This window comes from Cynocephalus volans, chromosome 11, assembly GCF_027409185.1.
Source record: "Cynocephalus volans isolate mCynVol1 chromosome 11, mCynVol1.pri, whole genome shotgun sequence".
In the NCBI taxonomy this organism is placed as follows: domain Eukaryota; kingdom Metazoa; phylum Chordata; class Mammalia; order Dermoptera; family Cynocephalidae; genus Cynocephalus; species Cynocephalus volans.
The window spans coordinates 37,909,471-37,937,147 of NC_084470.1; the positions used below are offsets into that span (position 1 = coordinate 37,909,471).

The window sequence follows — 27,677 nt, forward strand, 5'->3', positions numbered from 1 at the left end:
TTTTGATAGCTTTGGGTCTAGCCCCATGGATATTAGGTTTAAAGGCCAGTGTGCAGTGAGAAAAGAAATGCAATAACTTGTCCCGGTGTTTTGCATTAAACAGTGTGAGACTACCCACTACCTTCTGACTTGGAAAAATGTGTTTCTGTGAACTCTGGTTCTTCGTATTAAATTATATTCATTATACGGCCCATCTGGAGTCTCCTGCCAGGCCAAAAATCATCTTACAGACATTAGAAAAAGGAAGTTAAATGTAATTTTTTTTAATTGTATACTTTTCATTTCCATTTATTTTTTTCCCTTTTATTGGAGAAACCAGATGGGGAGGAAAGCAGGATCCTCTCCCTCGCTCTAGTTCCCTTTGGGAACAGAGGCAGAACATTCCTGGCTGCTGCTCCTCTCACACATTGGCTTGAGGTGATGATGGGGCTGTCTAGATTCCAGGGATAATTGCTGGAAAGGTCAGGAGTTCAATTTGAAGCGCACACTAGTTGAGGTGGTGGATTTTGGAGGGTGAGACTGTGCAGCCTTGACACTGGGCTTTTACTGAAGTGGTTTGCCACAAATTATATTTGACAGTGTGCAAATGAAACTCACAATATCACATAGGATGCAGTTCATTTTTGTGTCCTTTTATTAACTTGGATATTTATCCAGAGTTGTCTTTCTGCTGGATTTTGACTGAGTGCATAAAGGAAGCATATCTGGGAGACCTTTGGTTCTCCTCAGTTCTTTGCATCTTATCAAACCAGCTGTGTCCCACAAAAGGTATAAAACTGAGGCTTATGCTAGGGACATGATGAATGTGTGTTTCCTTGCTCAGACACAAGGAAATCGCAAACATCAGTGATAGCAGGCACAGAGAGATCCTTCCAAACTTGTGAAATGTAACTACAGGAGTAGTTCAACTGTTTGTACAGGATCCCAAAGCCAGTTAAAGGCAGGGAGTAAACTAACCCACAGCCCTTTGGACTTCCTCTTGGGCGCTTTTTCCCTTATACCATCCTACAGCCCTGGCAGAGGATGTCTGAAAAGTTGAGTCATTCCCCATGCAACCCTCTACCCATCTACATGAGCTAATATTTACTGGAAGCCAGGGAAGGTGCTGGATTTGGTGCTGAGGGTACAAAAAGCTAAAGAGTTATGACAAGTCTTCTACTTAATAAACTACATCAGAACGATTTTATAGTCATTATCTGTATATACCCTACACTCATCTATACCCTACCTATACCCTACCCTATACTATACCCTACCACTCATCTGTCAATTCACCTAAATGCCTTCCTGAGTTGCTGGGTTTAGAAGGGTTATTTTATACTCAGCATGGTGAGGTACTTTTTAGAAACCTACTGACTTACCAGAACATTTGTGCATTTCTTGATGATGGTCTTATAGGTCAAAGGGAGAAGGGGGATTAGGACTCATTTTTAATTTTTGGCAACAAATCCTCATATCCTATGTACAATATTATTTCAATCAGGTTCTGATCACAGATGAGTTATTTTATTATATAAATATATTTTTATTGCTTTAAATGTTTTCTTTCGATTAGGACAAGGTTTAGATTCGATCAAGCATACCTAGTGAGGATCTCCTCTGATTTATGTTGCTTTATGGCACTCCTGAGATTTAGAGGGGAGAGAAAGGAGGAAGGCAGGGAGGGTTTGCCTTCTCATTCACACACCGTGGCTTCCTTTGTGCCTGGAGATGTGAAGTATCTGGTGTCACTGATGTCGGCTAAGAGCTTCTTTAAGGAACCCGGCCCCGTCCTACCCTCATTCGTGTTTGATACAGTAATAGACACACATTACAAACGTAAATAGCAACTCCAGGTTTTCCTTTCCTTAGCAGTGTGTTAAAGTTATGTTCATTAAATGGGTTACTTTGGCTTTAAATAATAGACCTCATATCTTCTCTGATCCTCGGTGTGTGATGTGGTTTCACCTACCACTCTCCACTTTCAACAACGCAGATAAGGTATCAACACAATTAAAAGTGAAAAATAATCTGTCTGCTTTGCCGGTAGTGAATGCTTACAGAACACACACTGATACAATAGATTTTAAATAATTTATGTTCGGCACTTTTTTTTTTTTTTCCCAATCTGTAAATGAGGACACCTAATGTGGAATGGCCGGCATGATACTCTATCCTTCCCCTATTAAGATAACAAGATGAGGGCAATGATTCAGATCGGTATATTTTTGGAGCACCGCACAGATAAAAATTAAAAATTAAAAGAGATGATGTTCTGAAATACTTCGGATAAGCAAGCTCATAAAGGCCATTTGGAAACCTGAAATTACAAATTAATTCAGAATCTCCTTCTGAGAGCTCCTAAAAGCCCTTTTCGTTTTCTTGGCAGGAGGAAAGCACTGCTTTTGTGTCACTGCTTGGAGTTTTCAGTCTGTTCTAACGCTCGCTAAGGTGTCATGCTCAGTCCTAATGTCTCTCTTGTGCTGTCTTTAGTCTCAACCAAGTAAACTTCAGATGATATTAAAAACAAATAGGAATTAATATATGATGTCTTATGTTAAATCTCAAATTACCAGGATAATGTGATTCATGGCTTATTTTCCAGCCCTGAGGGATTTATCCAGCTGCTGTAACTCCTGTTGGCAGTACAGGGAATTGCCCCCACAAATCCCCAAAGTCTAGGGACAGTGACATCCCAACAGAAACAAAACTGCTAAGTTGTTAACAAAAGATTATTCAGTCCTTTGTTGGTTAAATGTAGTTTAATCATGATTTAGGGGGGTCCCAGCTCTTTTTTCCTACACCTGCCTGTGGACATCTCCTAATTATTCATTTGAGAAAACTCTGGATAAAAATACCAATGCTGAAAACGTGTGTGTTCCAAGCAAGAAGGCCAGCCATGTCCAAAGAAATGTCCTCTCCTGTCTGATCTAAGGAAAATAATTCCCGAATTCCATCCACAGGCAGATGCATAAGAGAGACTGAAGTGCTTTTGAATGAGTTCAAAATACCCCCCTCCCACACACACACACCCCTTCAGTTATCTTCTTAGCCTTTCTGGAGAAAATTAGAAGAGTAAATGAAGTTCCATGGAATAATCACTTGAAGAGAGCAAAAATAGGGTGAAACACCCCCCCAAAGCTCCCAAATGAGCCTTCCTGGCCTGGGGGGCAGGATCTGACACCCTGTCTTCTGGAGTGGATTATAACATCAGGGACCACCGTCTGTTAACAAGCCTATCCTGGGCAGCAGAAAGCTTTGTGAAGCTGGATGAGAAGTAGCCACTGAGGAGAAAAATGTAATTTTGATACAGGAAATAGAAGAAGACGACTGCAGCTTTTCACTCAAGATTTATGTTTCTTCTGTCCAAAGCCAGCAATTTTGGAAAATGAAGCTAAGAGTTTAAAAATAAGGGCTCTGTCAGGGAAGATAAAACAAGTCCCCCTTCATCCATTAGGCTGCCTTTAATTGAAAACTAGAGAACAATCCAACTAATTGGCAGGTACCTCTTTTATTACTGGGACTATTTTCCCCCTTCTCTCCAGTGTGATCAAAAGGCTGCTACTCTTTTTATCAACTAAAGTCAGGTATGAAATAGAAAAACAGAGAAATAACACTTAAAAAATTAATCGTATGTATTCTGCTAAATTTTCTCTTACAAAACAGGTTCAGAAAGTACAAGAGGTAAGGTCTTTGAAACAGCAGTAGTTCCAGGAGTGTATTTTTATATAGCATGGTGCTTAGGTGGAAGCTATAACGTGCTAATTGCAGGCAAGTTCACGTTATTTAAAAGAACTTTACCTTTTGCATTGGGGACCCATTTAACTTCAGATCTTGGCACTGTGCTGACATAATATAGCTACTTTAATTTTAAAGATCAAAAAAGAGGAGCCTGTGGGTGTAATTTGAACCTTTTTTTTTTTTTTTTTTTTTTTTTGCTAATTTGGAATAAGAAAGAAGGGAGGTTAGGATAAATCAAGTTCACATTGCTGCCTATTTATGATACTAGAATTTTACCACTGAAAATATAATTTAATTTTTCCTTCTTCTCATACTTAAAGAATTTTGGTGGTTGTTGTATTTACTGAATTTAGTTTTCTTTGCTGATCTTTCTCTCCCTTTCCTTCTACATGGAATATCTGTATGCTATTTTATGTTGCTATTTTTTAATTATAAAAGTTATACATGGCCCACCACAAAAATGATTAAGATACATTCTGCCTTCAAAAGACTCCTGTTTTGAAGAAGAAAGAGACACAAAGATCAATCATTGCAGTGTTGTCCAGGGAGTGTTACAACAGGGTGTGCTGGTGGTACGCAAAGAAGCCTGGCACCTCTCGGGGTCCGTACCTTGGAGGAAAGGACAAGGCAGGGAAAGGACTTTCAAGTCATCCAGTTCAGCGTGTGCAGAGGCATGGAGCAGAGAGACAATACTGTAGGTCTGGGGGCCTGGATAATGTGTGGACAGAAGCACGAGCAGTGTTGAGGGGCAGGCGGCTCTAAACCATTTTGTCGATGATCTCAGTGTTTACAGGTTGTAGATTTGGGACGATGCTCTTAGCATGATCAGGCCAGAGCCTGGAGTCACCACCTTTTCCATACAAGGACAGAATCCATTTTGAGAGCTGGAACTTAAGCCATATTTTCTCAATAAACTTAGTGAGATTTTTGCACTGTCAGAGCAGTGTCTGTGGTGAAGAGAAGCAGAAGGCTCCATCCAATAAATCCCCGTTATTTTCCAGTTGTCGGATTCTTGAAGACTTAAATGTAAATGCCTGACTGGCTTCCTTTTTCCTGGCCTCACATCTTCTGTGATCTCTTCCTTTTTACTTCAGGTTCAGGACGTTACCCTGTATAAAAGAAGTGAGAAAAATTCCAGTGAGAAGATCCCAATATGGCCCTGGAAATTAAACAAACTTGAAAAAAACACACCAAATGGTGGACAAGCATTTTTCTTTTTTTTTCTGTACTGATTTAGGTCCTTAATGTCATGAAACAATACAAGTACATCATAATTATTGGTTTCTGTAAAAAGCCTCTGAATTATGCTGCGTGCAGAGTTGCTGTGGTGGTATACCTTCTCATCAACCCGTGTATCATGACAGAGCCAAGTCCTGGCTTTTTTGATGGTGAGATGTTGCATACCAAACTTCTAAAAGAGATTTTAAAATTTATGCTCTAGGCAGAGTTTGAGTCTATTTGAGCATGTTTTGGCTCTCTCTCCTTCTGCTTACCTTTTTTATTTTTTTCCTTTTCAGTACAGATGAGACTCTTAAATTTGGGTCCAGATGAAATTTAGTAATTAATGTGCAAAGCAGCTGGGGTCCACTACTCCTGGGCTGTAAGCTGAGGAGCTATTTTGGTGCATTTTCTCAGTAAAATAATTGAGAATTTGAAAACTTAAAATTCATTGGCTTCCTGCCCTGTTATATTTAGAGTAATCCTGATAATAAATTGGTAACTATGGGTTTCACTGTGGAAGGGCACAAAATAACTGACCCAAGTAATCTAGAAAACAGATGTCTTTAGTTGGTTTAAAGTAAATTCTCAAGACCAGATTTAAGGAAAACTGTGTGAAGCCCAGTGAAATCTTCCATTTTAGAGGTTCTCCCCACCCCCTATCATACATCTGAACTCAAGCTCTTGAGAAGAAGTGAAGTGGTCCCCAAGATATCACATTTGTAATATTTAACCTCTGCACAGAAATTCTCTGGATAACCAATTAACTGTTCAACCACCTTTCCCTTCTTTTTAATTCACCCTTTATTTCAGTGGCTCCCGAGTGGGGTCCAGAGACACCTAGGAGGTCTATAAATGAGCTTCTGGGCGTCCTCTTGAACTTGTGCCTCCATATGTGCACTATTTGGGAGGAAATTGTATGAATTCTGCAAAAATTCTTTGTGTTCTTCTTGCTCCTTCCACTCTCCCCACCCCCCAAATCCCTTATCCATGCAGGAAATAAAGCCCAGTAGTAAAACGTAAAATACCTCCTGAAAGGTTTTTCTTTCTGGCTCTTGCTGAGGTAGTGGAATTTCTCAGAGGCATCCCAAGGGAATCCTGGGGTGGGGGGGAGTAAGGGTGATTGTTGTGGATTACTTAATTCTGTCTGATCTACAGTCTTTAAACTAGGGTCAACCAGAGGAGAAGAGAGACTATTCAAGACTTCTATGTCCTCACAAAGAAAAAAGGTTGCAAACTTTTCCTGTAGATGGTATTCTACAGCCAGGACTGGCTACATAATTTGCAAGACCCTATGCAAAATGAAAATGCTTGTCTCTTGTTCAAAATTATTTAAGATCGCAAGACAATGACAGAAGAGCACTAAAGCAAGCATGGGGCCCTTCTACATGTGGAACCAGTGAGACTGTCCTGGGCCTTAACCAGAACAATCCTCCTCACCTTTGGAAAACAGCCTGTTGAACTAGTAGTGGTTACTTGCCTTATGAAATGCTCCCCAAATTTTATTTTGAGATGATTGGCCACAAAACCTGATGGATTTGATGCCTACCAATGGAATGGAGTTATGGCCACCAGACCTGTACCATTTTAAAAAATTATTGTACCCAAGGTCATGTTTTGAAACTATAAAAAAGACATTTTTCACCTAAATTCAAAAATATTTTATCCAACCAAGTAATCTCTCCTTACTGTTGGTTTCCAATTTATATTACCTAGTAGCATTTCTTCCCCAGATCATGTTCCTCCAAAATAAAGAACATTGTGAACTGAATGTATTGGCTTGGTGCCCTTCCTGGGACATCACAGACTTTGGAAGTTTAGACCCTGATCTCTGATGATGTGAGTTCAAGTTCTCAGTTAAGAACACAGGCCTCCTTTTCAGTGGTATTCTCAAGGAGTTTTACTTAATTAGGGATTTAAAAGATTGAGTGCTGTGGCTTCTGGGTCTAACAGGGTTTGAGCTTCCAGGGGTTCACCTGACAGAGTCCAGGAAAATTCCATAATCATACTCTTCCAGAAAGATTAGTTCCCACAGAGATGGTATTTTTGCTAAATCTGTAACCACTGCCTTCTTTAGGGCCATCTTTCTAGGCATCTCCCAAAACATGGGCTTGCCTTTCCAACCTAGGCAGGAGTAAGTGTGCCAAGTAAGCTTCTGGTCTGAGGGGGTTGAATGGAGAGAGTCAGGCCTAGAATTCATGGTCAGGTTTTGAGTAGAAGGACAGAAGAGACACTGTCCAAGTTGGCAGGCAAGAGGCACTGTGGAGTAACAGCAGAAGCCAGGGCCGTGAAACATCAGAGCATTTGTCTTCTCTTGTCACCCATTCATCTTTACTAGGTTCCCAACACTGGGACCGTGTCCTGGCAGGGTTTTATTTACTTATTTTAACAAAAAATAAACAGTGTTGAGCCTCTATCCCTTGGGACAGCTCAGCTTTCCTCCTGAGAGTAAGAATTTTGCGCTGTTTTCCTTTTCGTGGCTCAGGGTTCGCTCCCCTCCCTACCGCGACTGTGGGGCGCTCTCTGCGTTACACGCACGCCCTCCCCGCAGAGAGGGAAGCTCTCTGTCATCACAATAGTCGGCTGTTTTTCTACTTTCTCCCTCCCTCTCACCCATTGTCTGTCAGTGGGGTGAAAAGGTCTCTACTTTTCTCCTTCTGCCCCCAAATCTTGCTATTAATAACTTTTCAGACGTTGTCACGCATACACTTCCACTCACTCCGGAGGGTGTTTTTTGTTTGTTTAAGGCAACGTGTTTCCTGGTCTGAAAACCATGTTTCCCAAAGTAGCTGTGATGGGATTATTCCACACTCACCTCCTACCGGCAACACCTTGGCTTCTGGCTGGAAATGGGATTTGGCAGCTTTGTGCTGGTTTGGGCTCACCCTGCACTGTGCTCCAGCCTGGCTGGATGGGGCAAATGACCACCTGGGCCAGTCACCTGGTCACTTTGTGATTGTGATGAGGTTGGGAATCTTTTCTTTTTGATGACCAAGGGAAAAATGACTATCATTCCACTCTTTCTTTCCCTTCTTTTTCTCTGGAAAGAGAAATTACCCTTTTGAACTTTGCATGGGGTAGAAATGAACTCTGCCGCAGCCTAGTTCAAATAGATGTGCTTTCCACCCTGGTGTTCCCACCCTGAATTTCTCCTGACCCAATGCTTTTTATGACTAAATATGGTGCCAAATTGCCTTTTTAAGAAAAAAGTTTTTACTAAATGCCTTTCTTCAAACAATCATGACACATTCTATACATGTAAAACATGATCTAAATGGCTCTAAGACTGACAAAAACTCCCATTCAAAATACCACAGTATGAATTCTCATAAGCAACTGTATGATTAAATATGAATCAGTATATTGCACTATTATTTCAGAAAGCAAGGATTCTTAAACTACATTCCTGCCTAGACCCAAGGCTTGGGGTATTAGTTATTTGTATTAATACCCAGATCTCAACTTTATCTGCTTTAATATGTGTTAAATAAATGTGTGATGAAGTGAGTGATTCACAGCTTCCTGAGCAGTCTTGGTAGAATACAACGCTGACCCTAGCCCTGTCCCACACAGAAGAGTGTGGTGTCACCCTAGTAAATGCTCAGCATGGCCTTCAAGATCTTCTCCAGTCTGAATATCAACCCCCTCTTCCAGTTGTGTCTTACACCCCCGTACCCCCAGCATTCACATCTCTGTAAACGTGCATCACTGGTCATTCTCTGTACTTTTTTACCCTTGGCCTCTGTTGCTTACCTGTAATATTCCTCGTGGGGAAAAGCGTGCCATTCAAATCCTACCCCTTCATTAGAGCTGGGATCAAGTGCTGATTCCCCTCTGACTCCTTTGAATTCCTATGCCCTTCATTTATTCAATAAATATTTCATGTGTGCCTACTATGTGCCAGGCACTCTACCAGGCACTTTTTCACTTTCTGCTTTCATTTACATTCTTATAACACTTTTTGGTGGCATCTGCTACATACTATTCACTTGACTCATTATTTCTTGTAGACTAAGAAAGGACAGAGGCCATGCCTTATGCATCTTCGTGTGCCCCAAGAGAGCCTACCACATCCACTCCAATTAATTGTCATTGAGTGAATGAATCAATAAACGAATGAGTAAATACAGAGATGGCCTTTGGAACCATGAGGTGGTCTATCCACAAAAGCCTGTATTGTTCAGAGGTTCAGAACATTATTCTATCCTATTTGGGATCTTTATTTTAAACACGGAATATAGGAAATTGTCCAGAAGAAAGCTTTGAGGAATAAGGTTTCATCAATTATAGTAGATACCATTGATTGGGCACTTGCTCTGTGCTGGGCATTGAGCTGACACTTTGCGAGCATTTCCTGATTGGATACACAGTAATCCTCCATTAGGTAGGTACTTTTGTAGTCCTCTTTCGAGAGATGAGGAAACTGAGGCCTTTGCATAATTTCGGTCCCACAGATAGTAAGCGGCAAAGTCAGAGTTCAAATCCACGTGTGCCTGAAAGAAATCCTAATTCGTAATCACTAGGCCAGTATACAAACTAACAAAAATCAGCCTCTGTGGGTGAAGAACATTATGTGTGATAACATCTGAAATCTAAAAGGTGAAGCAAAGCCCATGCATGGAAAAAAGAAATCTAGAGCAACGATTTGAGAGTGGGGGAAGGGATCTCAAATTAATTCCATATCAAAATAGGAAGAGGGGAGGGAGATGAAACTCTTTTATCCATGTCCTTTATAGATTTGGAATTTAAGTTAGTTCATGAAGGGAATTTTGAATTTTAGATATTTAGGTTTAAGAGAATATTTATGTATAAAAGAGACAGTTATCTTTTAACTTAGGATTGTTTCTGTACTGTAGATAATAGGGGATGAGTTGGAACAATGGTACATCATAGCCCCAGGGGGAGACAGAAGTAATCTAAGATATGGGCATTTCATGATTATTGCTAATATATGAACCAAATGGCTCTCATGTATATATAGCCTTCTTCACCATATGAGTTTTTTTCTCCATTTTGGTTGTACCCCAGTTCTTTGATAGCAAGAGAAGAAGAGCATGAGGTGAGAAAGGATGACAAATTCATGGGTAGAAAACACTTGACTCAGTTTGTGATACAAATCTATTTTCTTGATCTAGGTAATTAGCATTAATTGTGTTACTGGTTTTGACTATCACAAACAACGGAAGTCATGGTTAATCAAGAAAAGTCATAATTAACCAACAGAAGTCATGATTTACCAGCAAAAGTCATGGTTAACCAACAGAAGTCCTGATTGACTAATCTAATTGCAATTCGATCAGTAGATTTTCTACTAACTTTAGAGAAATCTGGTTGTTCAGTTTCTTAAGTACAGATAATATCATCCTCGAGGAATATATTTAATATTGAGGAATATTTTAAGGAACTAAGGTATAATCTAGGACTATTACTCTGGATCTGATTATAACTAGGACTTCATCATTCCTTCATTTAATCAACAATTATTTATTAAATATCTACTATGTACCAGGTTCTGTCCCAGCTCTGATATCAATACAATTTTATTAGGTGATGAAAAATTGAAATACTTTCTTACCAGTTGTTGAATAGCCATTGCCTTGAGTCTCTCCAAGGCAAGTCCACTGTCTTTGTTCTAGGGAGGCCATACTGGGCACTGCCTGGAGGCCACCTTGAGGCCCACCAACTTGTTCACTCTCATTCTTGGGAGCTGGCCTCCATGCCCATCCTCCTCCTCTGTCAGGGAGGCGTGGATACTAGCAAGGAAGATGGCATATTTGGTGGTGGCACTGTGACACCCTAATGGAAAAATGCACAATGTCCACTGGGCTCCCTGAGGCTGCAACCACTGGCCACAGGCTGGTATTCCCCCATGTCACCCATGTAACCTCTGAAGCAGACAGTCCTATTGTTTAATACTTCAAATATCTTCCTTGAATAAGTGAAATTAGAAGGAAAAGCAGAATACCAAGGTTGCCAAGAAGAGGAGACATTCATGTGCACTTAGATCAGTCAGAGAAGGCTTCCTAGATGGCGTGACCTCATGGAAGTTTCCTGGGTTACTGGGAAAAGGAAGTTCCAGGAAAATAAAAGAGTAAAATTGTGGTGTCAGCACCCATAGACTTGGTGTCAGAAAATTAGGTCCTAAGACTTCTTGCCAGAGCCCTGTGGACGGCACTGGAGTGCTCCAACTTTGAAGCACAGATACCTGCCTGAGGTCCCTTACAGAGGTGTTGCAGTGACTTAGTTCTAAGATAAGTGTAAACGCCTTCTGAAAGCCCTCTCGTTGGTATCTTTTAAGCCCCAGGCCGGTCTCAAGAAATTGCCATTCTTGTCCATGCAGGTGGAGGGTCTCTCTTTCCTTAGTCTTCAAACACCATCTCTTCCTTAGCCATTTTCTTCATCCCCAGACACTGCCTCACCCTCCCTCTTAAGCCATCCCATCTCAGCGCTCCCAGGTGTGATGACAGACTTCAAATCGCAGAACTTTACAGCTGGAAAGGACCTTGTAAGTAAATCACCCAGCACTCATTTAGAGGACAAGAGAGCTTAGCCCCACGTGGTTGTGACACTCAAGCCTTCCCCGTGGTCATGAGGAGACTGCAGCCAGGGGCTGTGCTCACGAGTCCAGGCTCTTTCTCTGTAGCCTGCTTCCTCTCTCCCCTTGGGTTGCTCCCTGCAATGAGACCAAATTCTTCCTTTTTACATGCTCAGCTTTTTAGTCTTTTCCCCTCCAGACGTGTTTACCCATCCATTGGCTTTAAGAACTATGACACTCGAACTTAGTACTTCTAAAGCCTATTTTTATATGGGACAGATTTTGGGTTACAGTTTTGTTTCCCATAACATGAGGCTCCTAATTTTAGGTGGGACAGATCTCTGGCTTTAAATCACGTTGAATCGCATAGTGAGAAACCTGTTTCTTTTCTCTGAATTCCTCAAAGAGGAAGTCTCATGTTGGTGCTGATATGTCTCTAATGCTTGCTTAGCTCCCTTGTCAGCGGGGAGGGAGGGGACCTGGGGTTTCAAGCCTTCAGCAGATCCAGTATCCAGTGAGAGTGAAATAGCATCTGATTATTGCATTATTTTATGAGTGCCTTCTAATATTGACAGTTGGTACTGGTTTTCCAATTAAGCCAGAGATTAAAAGTTTTCATTTTAACTAATGTTAAAACTAAAATTATTAAGTAAATATAACTTAGGTGGTATGGGGATATGCCCCTCTCCCCCTCCACATACACACACACTAGGTCCTCAAAGCAGTGGTCTACGGGGGAGTCAGATTTATGTAAAAGTTCACATCGACTGAGGAGGAGGATTTGCATGATTCAAACCTTTCTTTGGCTCAGAGGGCATTTCTCTTTACCCACCCCAGGTATAAAAATACCTCACAGCATGTATTTTAGTCAGCAACTATTCTACCACGGTGGAAATGATTTACTGAAACTTAGACCTTCTCCTGAAATCCAGCCAAAAATCTGATTTGGAAAACCAAGAAGTCCTATTTAGTTTCTGCCATCATTGTTACTGAACCACACTGACTAGGTAATTAGTGACATATAAAGTTCTTTAATTCTCTCTTCTTCTTTTACTTGGGCATCATGAGATTGTTTTTCTCTCCTCCATGGTCCCTTGCTAAGAATGTGCTGAACTGAACGTTAGGTTTTTATTAAATGGAAGAGGTCACCTTTGTCCATACCTCTCTTTCTTCACACATACGTAAAAGACTCTGTCTTCCGTCATGTCAGTGTTTCTTGGCAGAACTTTCTGTAAATTGAGTTCGTACATCTGGCAGCCAAAAGTGGCCTGTAGGTATTTTTTTCAGGGAAAGATATGTTTTTGAGGTAACCACTCTGCACAGATTCTGTTAGAGTTTCAGAGGATTTGTAACCTGTTATTTTAGGTTCTGAGCATATTTGTAGCTCCAGAGGTACAAAAATAAACTGTTTCCTTGGAAAATGTGTGTGTCTGGGATGTATGACAGGAGCTGCAACCTTAAACAAGATTTCCAGGTGCTTACAGTTGAACCATGCCAGTAAAAATATGTTTATTTAGACATTAAAATACTAGGGTGCCCATGTAAATATCCTAATCAATGTGTGTTATGTGAGCTTCTTTACTAATGTGCTTTAGCTTCTAATGTTTTCAGTTCTGGCTCCTGCAGTGTTAATGTACTACAAGGAAAGTTAAACTCAGATGGTGAGTCTTATTTTCTGTTCAACACATTTAGTGTTGTGTTTCTTACTTCCAAGAGAATTGTTTCTTTTTTTTTTTAATTGAAACATTATTGATTGTACATATCTTTATAGTGCAGCATTGAATATCAATACCTATGTGCAATATGTGATGCTCAAATCAGGATTAGTATATTTATCATTATACAGTGTATTCATTTCTCATGGCCCTTTACCAATTTCTCGCCAACCCCCACCCGGCCCCCAAGAGAATTAAGAGAATTGTTTCTAATGTAGGTGTCGGTCACAAAGTCACATCACAACTGATAAAGTAAAACTCCTTGATTTTAATGCTCATAGCAACATGGCGGGTTTTGTTGGACAATTAGAAGAGGGAAAAGACAGCAGACATACCCTTTACCACTCTCTGTTCATTCACAACAAGCATCACTATGTATTCAACAAGCATCACTCAATTATCCATCACTGCAAAGTCGTATGGTAGAAATGGGGGGGACAAAGAGAAGGCCAGGGACGCTTGCTCCTGGAGCCTGAAGTCTGCTTTAGTTCATCAGTGTTTCACAAAAATCAGCATAAATTGTTTCTTCTGTCAAAATACAATTTTGAAAAAGTTAGAAAACAAAAACTCAGGGGGCTAGCCAGTTAGCTCAGTTGGTTAGAGTGCGGTGTTACAACACCAAGGTCACGGGTTCAGGTCCCCATACTGGCCAGCTGCCACACACACACACACAAATCAGAAAACAAAAACCCATTCAAATATTCAGTAAGCACACGTCAGAAATTCATTTAACTCATTAATGAGGGAAATGGTAGGATGACAAAGCTAGTTCAACAGAGGATATGAGAAAAATATCTAAGTAGATAGAAAGATAGATCTGTAGAATGAAAAGAAAAAAGTGCTGAAGTAAGATTGCAGAGTTAATGGTCCCATGAGGCAATAAAACAATTATCTTTAGGGTTATTTTTTATTTGGGTAGAATTCCTTCCCACCCATAATAGACAAAAATAATTTGCAATTTACCAGTCTTCTACAGTCTTTACAGATTCTGGGTCCAAATAGTAAGTCAGACAAAGTTACATTCCCTGAGAGCATTAGATGGTACTTAGATGGGCTTGTCCCATTAGAGTGATGCAGTGATGAAAACATTCCATGAATGTGCTGTCCAATATGGTAGCCACTGGCCATATGTGGCTATTAAGCATTTGAAATTTGGCTAATGAAACTGAGGAACTAAATTTTTAATTTTCTTTAATTTTTATTTAAATAACCACATATGACTAATGGCTATTCATATTAGATCAGCTCTAATATGTCATTGAATATGCAGTCTTTTTTTTTTTTTGACTTGTTTCCAATTTTGGATAATTTTTTTCTAAACAGTTAGTAAATTAAATCATAATTAAAATGTTGTGATAGGAGCTAAATATGCAAAAGAACTAGGAGGAAACTTTTTTGAAAAAACCTAATTCTTGCATGAAACAATTTCTTTTGCAAATGTAATGCCTTATATATTGGGTTGTTGATAGTGGGCTCTCCTGAAATCATTCTGGCCAGCAAAAGAGCAAGTTACGAAGCTAAGCCTCTTTGGATGGAACCCAACTCTGTCTGATGTTTTCCAAGTGAATCAGCTTGGCATTAATTTTCTTTTAGCAAGATAATAATGGTCATGTCTAGTTTTGATTAAAAGGGACTTTTTGGTTTGAAACAAAGGGAGAACTATTAATATTTCACAAGGATTTTAAGGTTTAAATAAGTTAACTTTTGTGCTGCTGTCACTTCATTACTCAAAAAGAGGAATCGATGCATTGATAAGGTTGCCTTTGATTTCTCATGAAACTCGGTTGTTTTACTTAGTTTTCTCATCTTCTTGCTTGCTTACAGGGGTTTTTCCGCAGAAGTATTCAGAAGAACATGATTTATACATGTCACAGAGATAAGAACTGTGTTATTAATAAAGTCACCCGGAATCGATGCCAGTACTGTCGACTTCAGAAGTGCTTTGAAGTGGGAATGTCCAAAGAATGTAAGTGGAGTCTCAAAAAAATGTTTCCCTGTTTGCCTTATCTATAAACATGATTCGCTCAGCTTCCAAAATCAAATCATGAAGCGCGTCAGCATGTAGAATTCAGACATGACACTAATGATATAGTGCCAAGGGTAGGTGTAGACAGAGGTGACATGAAAATGAAATAACCATAGAGATTTTCAGATAAAACTTAAGTGGTGGTTGGTGAAAGGCAGGAGTTGGGTGTCATAGGTGGCAGATTTGTGTTCCAGAGCAGTCACTCGCTCACTGTGTATTTCAGAGAAGTTAATAACTCAAGCACATCACACAGCCACTTGGTGACTCCAGTTCCCCATCTTGACAAGGGGAGTAAGGATCTCTGCCCATATGGGTGAAGATAAAATGAGAAGAGAAGCATGAATGTTAACAGTAATAATAATTTGCCCTTTTCTAGAGAGGAGGGATTGTATAACTTTTGTTGTGGAGGAAACATTTCAAAATTTGGGGTATTAGCATTTTTCCAACTTGATTTAGCTTTTCTTCTCCAAGCTACCTTTTGTAAACAATAATGCGTCTTATTTATTTAATGCAAAAGAGAACATTTAATAAATTAAAAATTGGTTAGTGGTCCATAAACATTTGATAATAGGGATTTGAAATATTAATGCTTTAATACAGAATATATACAACCACAAAATTTCATTATTTATGTTCTCTCTTTGATGCTTTCAAATGTAGGGGATAAGAAAGCGATGGGAGAATAGCAGGTCTAAGGAATGTGTGCCTGGGAAGTACTTATGGGGTTGCCACTTTTTCATTCATTCCAGCACTGGGGGATTTGGTAAAGACCCACTGTGTGTGTGAGGCACTGGACTAGGTACTGTGTAGGGACCCTGGAGGTGCCTGAGACATGGCCACTGCCCTCCAAGAGCATGGGACAAAAAGCCATGCACCCCAGCCATGGGGTTGGAAAAATAGTTATGAATTATGGGCTCTTCAATTTTAGAAGTGGGAATGTGGCCCTGGGGAGAAGACTGCTTGAAGAGAGAGAGCCTCTGAAGCCAAGCAGCATTGCTCTGAGGGTGCTCAGCTGGGAGACTGGCTCTCTGCTAGGAGCTGCTACTCAGGGATTGTAGTTGCTGTTTTTTCTAATTGTACTCCCATCCCTTCACTTTTCCTAGCTGTACTCAGATTTTAGTTTGCTTTTACACCCCTTGGGTTTCTGTGCTTCAGGGGAAGCTTCAGGGTAGGGATCAACTCAGTTGACTCAGGCCAGTCAGCATATTCTGTGTTCCAGCTACAGTCATCTGTTCATTGTGTGAACATGTAGCCTAGGCTGATCCAGTGAGAGGGAATATTCAAGACTCATGCTTAGAATCTTGGGAAGAAGTGCCCTCCCTTCCAGTGCATGCGAACAGGAGCCAAGTGGCCACAAATACCCCTGGTAGCTGTCCTCCAACCCCAAGGGAACTCAGCTGTAGGGCAAAGCAGGCACTGTGGATGGAAAAATGGAAAGAAACAGAAAACAAGCCTTTAATGGCATCACTGAATTGTTAAACCAACCAACCCTGGGAAACTGCTGCCACCAGGTCATTTTGTTATATTTGCCAGGAAGTAGCCATTCAAGCCTTTGGAGTTGGGGTTCCTGCTCATGTGTAGAGTTCTTATGAACAAGAATGGACTATGTCATGAGACAGTGAGGCTTCCTGCATATGCCATTTCTTCTGGGAGGATCTCTCTCCTCCGGGCAGTTCTATCTGCAGATCATGGGTCACTTGACCACATTTCACCCAGTTCCCTTTGATCCCTCCAAACTTCAGAGCTTTTGAATGACTTGAAATCAATAAATATGAAGATATGAAGCTAATATTCAATGAGCTCAGGCCCCACATCCTACCACAAAAAGAAAAGCATAGTGACCTGAAATAGCAGATTATTTATGTGTGTAAGACACACAGGACAATCACCTAATACTCCATTTTTGGTCTGACATTCTGTAGGCATGGATGTCTCGCTGCATTTCTGTGGGAGAATTTCTGTTCAGGCTGAAATTATAAATGAGTAAGCCAGATGTGGACTCAGAGAAAATCAGTACTTTTGCATTTATTTTGTGTGGGCTGGAGACCCATTTCCTGCTTACATTACTTAAAACCCATATCCTGCTGCTCTGTAAAAACTGGCAGCTTGGTTGGCAATTAAAAAAAATAATGTTTACACCCACAGGAAAATGCTAGCTTCAACCCTCAAGGAACATATCACCTTAATTAGATTTAAAAATATAGAAATGGGAAGAAAATGGCATCATTATGTCCAAGCACACAAAAATAAATATATTTTTCTTAAAAGGAAATTGAAGGGGAAGAAATAAACACTTGGAGTATAGGGATTAAGAGTTTAATAGAATATTTTTTAAAGTTGAAACAGAAGGAAGCAGAGTTAGTAACCAATCATGCCATGATATACACAACTGAAACAAACCCAAGACTAATAGATACTCATAGAATCTTAGAACGGAAAAAGGATCTTAGAGACTGGTTTTCACTCACCTCTCTCATTTGACATACAAGTACACTGGGACCCAGAAAGATGAAATGGTTTTCCCAGCCGTCCCCGACTGGCTAAAGACAGATCCAAGACCACAGCTCAAGTCGGCCACCTCTCCTCACTGTGTTTTCTCTGCAACAGCAAGAGTAGCAAGATTCACACTCAATTCCAGCTGTAAGACATGTCGGCTTATTAGTAGTCAGAACCCTTTAGATGCAAGTGACAGAAAGCTCAGATCAAGCTGGCTTAAGCTAAAAAACCAGCACACGTAACTGAAAATTCCAGAGTAAAACGGCTGGATCCAGGGGCATGTGTTTGCTTTCAGGGCATTGTTTCTATTCATCTCTTGCAACTGTTTTTTCTGTGTTGGCTTCACAGAAGATGTTCCCTGTGGCTAGCAAAGATGTCTACCAGCAGCTCCAGACTGATAGGCTGCCCAGCAGAAAAAGGTGTTCTTAGAACCTAACCATTCCATTAAGCCTAGGGATAGATTCTCATTGACCTAACTTGGGTCGTGTGCCCCTCTGTGAACACACTGCTTTGGATAGAATCAAGTGTCAATCCTTAAAGCCCAAGACTGATGTTGACTCTACCCAAACTATGTGGGCCAGGAGTAGGGAAGGAGGTGTTCTCAGTGAGGAATCAAGAAAGACAAGAGGCAAACATAACCTTACATCTACCATGATATGTCAAGTCCCACAAGTGCTCTTGTTAGTACAGTCTTCTTAATTCTTTATGCTTGGGGCTGGGGGCTGGGGGTGATAAAACACAGAGAAATCTGAGAATCACATTATAGTACTAGATAACTAGACAGGGTATTTTCTGGGTACCAGGTATTACACTAACCACTTTAATGTTTTATCCCATCAATCCTCACAAAAACCCTATGAGATAAGTTAGTTATAACCCCTCCCCCTCCCCGCACTTTTTTTTGGCAGATGTGGGAGCTGAGGCACAGAAAGGTTAATTAACTTACCCAGGGTAACACAGTTCGTAAGGGGCAGTGCTGGAATTTGGAACCAGGTAGTTTGATTATAATTTTATATTCAAACTGAAATATATACTGCATGCCATAAAGAGCAGCTTTTGAAACTCTGAGTTCCCTTTTCTACTCTATTTTATTGCCAGTGGTTAATAAACAATAACCAACTCCATGCTCTATATTAGAGATGTATCTTCTAGAAAATCATGTGCAAATTTAATTTTTATAGATCAAATTTGATTTTAAAGGTGTAAGGGGACTTACTAGTAAAAGAAATCCTTTAACGTGGCCTACCACAAAAGTATGATTATTTCTTCATTTTTCTGTTTTGTGAATGCTGGTGGGTGTACCTTATATTTTCCAAGGATATTATAGAACTAGGGGAGCTTTTCGCTGAGGAATAGCTATCTGTCAGAGCATGGACTTTGGTAATGGCAAGTGAAAAAAATCGATTTTCAGCAGCCTTCTAAAAGTGGTACAAAAATTTATGAAGAATTGGAGAAGGAGGCAGAGGAAGCACATGACTGAGAGTTGAGTGATGAGCCTCTGCTGGTTGGGTGGGAGGCTTGTAACCCCATCAGCAAAGGAAAGCATGAGGCAAAGCCCTCAAAGAAAAACTAGAAATAAAAAAGAGAAGCAATAAATGAAGGCGTGACACTTGGGGTTGTGAAAGAGATGTCCAGATGAGTTTATGGCATAGATAAACAGCTAATTGTTCATGATGGAGAAGAAGATGTAAGATGAGGCTACTTAAAGACTGTAGGAATAATGCCCTGGAAAGCCTGATCATGCATTTGAGTCTGTTACAGAAATTTAAAAGAATAGTTCAGCTCTTTAAGCCAGGGGTCAGCAGACTATTTTTTAAAAAGAGCTGGCCATTTAAAATATATATATATTTTTTTTAATTTTAAGAACATACTTTTGGCTTGGTGGGCTATACTGTCTCCATTACTCAACTCTGCCATCATAACACAAAAGCAGCCATAGAAAATATGTAAACAAACAGTGTGGTTATGTTCCAATAACACTTTATTTACAGAAACAGGTGAAGGGCTGGGTTTGACCTGCAGGCCATAGTTTGACAACTTCTGCTTTTAGAGGCTCACGCAGTGGCCCAGTATGCCACTTACAGCTGCTCTGTGATCTCATTGCAGCCTCTCCTCCCACCAGGAGACACCCCAGCATCCAGCCACCCTGGACCATGCCGACCCAATGAACCTTATACTTCCTTTTTTCTGAGGCTTCTGTCTCCTTTTCCTTCAGTGGAAACCCCAGGAGCCTGCTCAAATGTCATTTCCTCCGTGAAGCCTTCCCTAAGCCCTTCACACACCCCAGGCACAGTTATTCATTCCCCGCCCCCCCCCCCCCCCCCCCCCCGTGTTCCCGTAGTGCTTTGCACATACCTCTGTGAACTGCATACTTATTGCGTTATACTGTGGTTCTTCACACACCGGCGAGTCTCCCCGGCTTGATGATGAACTCCTGAAAGGCCAGCATCACATCTTCCTCACCTCATAGCCCCAGAACTTAGCGTGATGCTTTGATCAATGAAGTTAGATTGGTCGAGTGGTTAAATGTGGCCATTTAAAAAAGAAAACCAAATCCAGCTTCTCCCTGGCTTTCCTTTCTGACAAGTTGTCAGACACAAAACAATTCTGGGTGTGTATCCATTCAAATTGTAGTCATTCCCTTACCTGCTAGGGGCCCAGAACAAGTTATTCAACTTCTTTGGGGCTGTGTTTTCTACCTGGATAAGGGGAACATGAGTACAGACTAACAGCCCAGTTGTGACATGAGAATTGATGCTTTTAATCCTGTTTAGACAGCAGTGTTTCCACAAACTGCTTCCTCTTCCCAATTCCCTCCCCTAGAAGACATAAGATCTTCTAAGGTGTTTGCCAGTGAAAAAGGTTGAGCCGAACAGGTCTCTCATGTACCTGCACATGGCAGAAGCCCAGTTAACATGGAGAGGCTAAGATGGACAAGTGGTGGGGTCTGGGGCTCACCTGCACCAAATCTTGGCTGTCAAGTTGCTCACTGAAGAAAGAAAGGAATCTAGGGATAAGCTAAACATTGGAGTCAGGAGGCTAAAAGGAAAATGGAAGCCAAGAATCAGGCCAGAATCATGACTTGTGTGCTGTGGTGAAGGGATTGTAGTGGACCCTGGATGCCTCTACTGTTTGACCAGGTCCTCATGGCCTCTCAGACGGAGTGCCCCCCACCCGATGTCCAGAACACAGACACTGTGGAAGGTCCTGTGGCTGCCACCATTTTCTATTTCTTCTTTTCTTTCCAAAAACCACTGACCATTCATTCACAAAGGGAACCTCTTAGAATTGTTCTTTGAGGGTATGTTTATGTGGCCTGTGCCCTTGAGTGGTTGGCAAAACATGTCTCTGATTTTGTAGAGAATACTGTTTAATGTTTATTTCACAGCATTTTTTTTCTATGACAGTTTCATAAGTGTATTTGTAGAACAGAGCAATTGAATAATCTCTGAATTTAAGAGTCCCTAAGCACTCATCGACACCTTTTCATTTGGGGAATATTGCGCTTAAAAACAGCTTTTTATAAAGTCTCTAAATTCTGATTTATACTTTAGACATGAACGTCCCCATGGGTCGACTGGATGGAATGAATGTGCGTTGTATGGACACTTGGATACGTCCACAGGAGAGTTTTGTTGTTCTGTGCTTCTTTCATTTCCCCTTTACTGTTAAACTTACATTAAAACAAACCTTTTGGACTAAAGGCACTTAACCTCAGTTAAAATCACCTTTGCTGGTGCACAAATTATATTGATGTGCTCATTGGTTCTACTGCTGGATTTTACTGGCTTAATAACAAGGAAATTCATATTGTAGGTTGCCCTGTGTACTTGGGAAATTACATAAAAATCATCATCAGGACACTTAATGTCTTTCTAATTTTAGTTTATTTCTTCATTTGTTCCCATGTTACATCCCAGCCTGTGGCTACGTTTCATAGGTTCATTGTGATCATTTTGTTCTGCTCAGAAACTACTATTAACCCCCACCTTCTCTGTTGGCTACGTGGTGCACAAATCCCCAAAGAGTTCCCAAAAGTAAGCGAAAAGCTGGAAATGTTGTATTTTTATATCTGAAAATGTCTTAGAAGCTGCAAAATAAAAATCTGCTGCCCCTTTCCACTTGCCAAACGTTAATATTTTCCTGCATCTGTCCAGGAGATTAAAAAAACAAATTCCATTTGGGCACCAGCAGTCCTATGATGTCAGTGCCACTGTGGGGCTCGAAGCCCATTAACACTCAGACTGCAAAGGAAGTATTAAAATTCTTTCAGCTTTACTCACACATTTCTTCTCTCTGCCTGTCTCCTGGAGAGGGGACACTTAGTGCATTCTCACCTTAGAAAAAAAGAGAAATTGTCATTACGCCACACAACAGAGGAAAGAAAAAAAAAGCTTTGAAGTTCACCTGAACTGGGTTCAAATCTGGCCCTACGCTCTTGCTGTCTCAACTTGGGCAAGTTGTGTAATTTTGCTTCGAGTGGAATGAACTAACCCACGGCATAAGGATTATCGCAGCGACCTTGCAGGGCGGTTTTGTGGATTGGACCTCATGAGGACAACACACTTAGTAGCGTGCTCAGCACACAGTAGGTACTAAACAAACGACAGCTCTTCTCTCAGGCTCTTGTTCTGGTGGGTGGTGACACAGTTTTGTGCTGCCATTGCTGCTGCCACAGCTGTTTTTTATTATCATAATTATAGCCTTGACTGTACTTCAGGAGAAAAGTGAAGGGCAGAGGCTCTATTCATTTTGAATTGTTTATAACGGCACAGTGTCATTGTATAGCCCCGAATATTATGTCACAACATTAAAAATAAAGCTTGCAAACATAGTTTCTAAAATAAATGTCCGCCTTCCTCGGCTACTGTAAACTGGGAGGCAGATGGCTCATTTGCCCATAGATGCCAGGACATGTGTAATCAGAGAATGGGAGAGTATCCTAGTATCATGGAACCCAACTCCATGGAGAAAACTGAACTGGGGTTAGAAAGGACGCCTGGCCCCCTTCCTGCATCAGTCAGCTCAAGCTGAGGCCACCGGATCCCTAGGCAGTGTGGAACCCAAGCTGCCTCACCACAAGGTAGAGTCTCCCTTCCTTCCCAGCATCCTCCTTTCTTAGCTCAGCAGGCACCTTCCCTCTCTGCTCATGCTTTATTTGGGACTCTTGGCCTGCCTTTCCTCTGCTTCTATTATGTGCCTTCCCACAGCCAAATCTTACCCACCCTTTGGCTTCTTCAGCAGGGCTGCTTTTGTAGTCACCCTGACTAGAGGGAAGCTGGGGAAGACATTGATGATTCTATGACAGTTGATGGTCACAAAGTGCTTGACCACTAGTACAGTCTCCCAAGACTTCAGGTCATCTCATGCAGCATGTAAGACAGGGATAGTATTCTGATTCCCAGTTCCCTGGGAATCAGAGATGTTAACAGACCTGCCTGAAAGCACACTGCTGGCTTTTACCCAAGGGTCTTAATTCAATTCCCAGTATCCTTTCTACCACACTTTGCTTCTCTAACAGTGAAGTTCTTGCATGCATGTAAGGCTACAAAATTTTTAATATCTTCACCCATTTTTGCTTCCAAATCAAATATTCCATCATTTACATATGTGATTTGGCTTGTTATATATGCATATACACAGTAGTTTAGTGTAGTATTTCCTTAAGTACAAACTGCACACTGTGATATAAAAATAGCTTTAGGGAGCATTGAACTTGGCATAGGGTAGTGTCAAATCATATGGCGATACAGTTATTCCCTTTTTGATATTCATTCAGTCTTTTTATTACTAATGAGAAAATCTCAGTTTGATGCCAGTACCTCCTTGATGAATAGCTCTTGAATCTTTGCTAATCTCTCATTTTAACAGCAAGAGGACAGGCAACAACACCTAACCAGGACTGAATTACATAACTTCAGAGGTCTGCACACTATTTCTTAAATGGCCAGGTATTTGGGCTTTGCGGGCCATCCAGTGTTGGTTGCAACTACTCAGCTCTGTTATGGCAGAATGAGCTTCACAATTGAGCGGGCTTTGTTCCAGTAAAACTTTTTTAAAAAATAGGCAGTCAACCTGAAAATCCTGTTTATTTTTTACTCTTCCTTTCTATTTATGGCAAGCGATACTACTTTTACCTTTATAGTAGTAATAGAAAATTTTCCTCTAAATTTTATTTAAGAAAAAATAATTAATTGAGATAGAAATCATGAGTATAGTGTCCAGTAAATATGTCAAAAATCATGAAGGTAGTACTGGAAGGACTGAAGCTTAAGAAACACTGGTTTGACATGTCAGCCGGTCAAGTGTTCTTGCATCTTAACAGGAATAGAGACAGAGTCTGGAACTGGAGCCTTATGCTACCCACCAACTCTGGAGTGTCTTCAGTGCCTCAGGTTGGTTGTCTGGACATGAAGATAATAATACTACCTACTTCATGTGGCTATGTGAGGAGTAAATGAATTAGTATAGGGCAGGGGCTAAAAACAGTACTTAGCTAAGTGTTAGCTCCTATTACTGTTCCTCCTGCTATGATACTGAGCCATCCTGGCTTCCAAAGAAAAGCGCATTTGGTCATGAGTGGTCCTTAGTGACTGTAGAGAACAGCTAATGCTCCTTCTGGCCCATGAGTCCATTTACTCAAAGTTATGAAGTACTCTGAAATTTGAACTTGGGGGCTCAGATCTACACCCACAGAGCAAAGTGATGGGTAGATGGGACCAGAAGTAAAGTTTCAGCTCAGAGTCAGATGATCCCATGTTGGAGTCCATGGCCCTTGGTCACTTACAGAATCAGCTCCAAATGTATCAGCGTGGGCTGAGCCCTGCACAGCTGCCCTAGCCTGCCCCTGACACTGATCTCCTGTCATCATCCCCAAAATACGCCATGTGCTAGCTGCCACTGACCACTGGGCGTGCCCATCACATGGTGCAGCCTTGCAGAGTGCGTGCCGTTCTGTCCGCCTGCCGTGCCCTTCTCCACTCTCCTTCCCTGCTCCTCCTTAAGCCACCTCCCTCCTAGAGGAGTGTGCACACACACGTGCATACAGATGCACTCCCACACACAACATGCTTTTCTAACAGCAGGGAGCATGTGTGGGTCACTCTAGCCTCTTCACAGTGTGACATGTTAGTGACATCTCTGTTGGGATGACTTTCAGAGTCAAACTTGTTTTTGGGTCCGAGAGAGAGAGAGAGAGAGAGAGAGTGTGTGTGTGTGTGTGTGTGTGTGTGTGTGTGTGTGTGTGTGTGTGTGTGTGTAAAGAGAGAGGACCCCACCACACAGGAGCTCCCTACACCGGCTATGAGCACCTTGAGGGCAGACACAAAGTCTGATTCTTAATTGGGTTCTTACCTGCAAGCCTAATGCCTTACACTTAATAGATGGTTCTAGAATGGATCAGAGGCAAGGAGCACTTGAGGACTAGAGATTCTGAACCAGTAGCTTCCGTCTGGTCTTTCCAAGAGTGAGAGATCTGAATCACTTGAACTGTGAAATGTGAGCTCAAGAAACCTTTAGGTCTCATTGATAGAATGAGCTCATTTTTACCTTTTCCATATTGACTCCTTTCCTGCTTTGTACCATACAAATAATAGCACATCTCCCCTTCATCACACAATGTCCCGACATTGTTTGTTTCACGGTGGATGTAACTAGATGGAATTTGTAAATAGGTCCTGCCACGGAAGATTTGCTTTCTCTCAAAACTGTATACACACACACATACATAAATATTTCATCAAATCTATAACTTGTTAAGGTGCACCACTATTTTATGTACTACTAAAAGAAAACAGCACCAATTAAACTAAGATGCAATGAAGATTAAGACAGGTGGCAATGTCAGCGAAGGAGGGAGGGAGGTAGAGAGGAAGAAACCAGATAGCAACGCTATAAGAAATAGGAAGCATCTCACATTCTACTCTGGAAATATTCTGTGTTTTCATCTTGAGCTATTTTTCATTCTGCTTTAAATAGACTTTGATAAAACCTCAGTGCCCAGAGACAATCCCCAGTACAGGGAGTTGGCCAAATAAATATGCAAGTACTTCTAAAATAGCTGGCAAAGAGCCCTTTGTTTGGAAACAAATGTCTCTGTGAAAATAGCAACCCGAAATTCTCCTGCAGTCCCTTTGTTCTGGGGCAATGAACATGGCCCTTTAAGCACCTTCTCCCAGTGACAGCAATTCTCTGGAGGGTGGCTACCTAAATTGCTCAATAAATCCATGCATAGAATACAGTCTGGAATTTGCTCATCCTGGAGTGGTATCAAGCACTTAAACCCTGTTTCTTCTCCCTCTGTCATCGCAAAATATTCACTATCACAGTGAGGTTATATCTCTCATCCTTCTCCCTTTTCATCTGGAAAGCAAAGAGTTGAGCAATTATCTGATGAACTAGACTAATGGAGATAGGCATCATTTAGTACTGGGACCAAGAAAAGCAAACACCCTATTTCCTCAGGAGAGGGAATGTTTTTGTCCCAAATACACACTTGATTGTTCCAACACTTTATTTATTAGCATAAAATAACTCCATGATTTTTAAAAATTTCTGATTGCTTTATTTTCAAAAAATTTTAGGACAAAACTGTTTTATTGATGTTGGAGAATGCTAATCCCCCATTTTTCTTTGTTTTGTGTGTGTGTGTGTGTGTGTGTGTGGAGGGGGGAGGTTATAACAACACTTGGTCTGACTTCTAAACAAAATTTTGATTTAGCAGCATTGTTAAATCTTAAAATAGAACTAAGGAATTTCATTGGCATTTCAAAATGGACCATTTAGGAGCCAGTCATAATAGACCCTTCCAAAGGGAAAGATAAAAGTTGTTCCTAGTAAACTCTGTCAACTCAGGGGATTTAATGAGGATAGGAAGAAAATCAAGTGCAAAATATAATGAGTGAAGGATTCCCACTTTGTGTCCTGCAAGTGTCTGGACAAAGTGCTTGAGCAGTTTTAAACTGAATGGAAACTTGGTTGTGGTGCCCTTGGACTTTGAGCTCTCAGAGATCTGAAAATATGCATGCTCAGAATGTCCTCCCACCCTCTCCAGTAGATGCAGCCAGTGAGTTACTTCAGGAAGAGGGACATCAGGACTTTCTCCTGGCTCCTGGGGCTGAGTATGCACTGGAGCTGGACTTCATCCCACCTTCCTCAGGATGATAATGGTGCCCAGGTCTACAGAATGCAAAGCCCCATTTCGTTTTTGCAAGTAGTGCTTTCTTCATGGCCTTGTGTTCCTTAAGAATACAATTATGTCCATCAAATTGAAATGTGGTTCTTTACTCCTCCTCCAGAATCACTGACATGGAAAGGATTGACAATAGCAAGTGTTGGTGAAATGTGAAGCAACTGGAACTCTCATACATGGCTGATGGAAGTATAAACCAAGCCAAAGTTTGCAAAACTGTTTGGCAGTATCTTTTAAACATATCAGTGTGACCCAGTAATTCTACTCCTGGGAACATAGTCAAGAGAAATGAGTGTATGGGCTCACCAAGAAACACATACAAAAATGTTCACAGCAGCATTATTGACAATAGCCCAAACCTGGAAACAATTCTATGTCCATCAACAGTAGAATGTGTAAATAAATTGTGACATATTCAAATAATGAAATATGCCTAGCAATAAAAAAAAAGAACAAACAGCATGTATGAACCTCACAGACGTAATATTGAATGAAAACACTTAGAATAAAAGAAAACAAACATGCTACGCAATTCCATTATATAAAGATTAAAAACAAGCCCAACTAATCTGTGTAATAAAGATGAAAATGGTGGTAACTCCCAGAAAGGGGATGTTGATTCAGAAGAGGCACATGGGAACTCGTGAGATGCTGGACATTCTAAACCTTAATCGAGTATGTACACACATAACTATGTATGTATGTTATACCCTGATCAAAAAGAAAAAAAGATTGAAATGTGAAAGGGAGAGACCATAGTGGCCATTTCTTCTCTTG

The 27,677-nt window shown here is 40.9% G+C and overlaps 1 protein-coding gene across 2 annotated transcripts in view; it reads left to right on the plus strand.

Annotated features, from left to right (window-relative positions):
* RARB (retinoic acid receptor beta) overlaps positions 1–27,677 on the plus strand; it is a 168,109-nt gene that overhangs the window by 51,262 nt on the left and 89,170 nt on the right. For both annotated transcript variants that reach the window (XM_063113653.1, XM_063113652.1), the window contains exon 3: positions 15,013–15,154. In XM_063113653.1, the coding sequence (XP_062969723.1) occupies positions 15,043–15,154 (112 nt within the window). In that variant the 5' untranslated portion in view covers positions 15,013–15,042. The remainder of the gene's footprint in view (positions 1–15,012; positions 15,155–27,677) is intronic.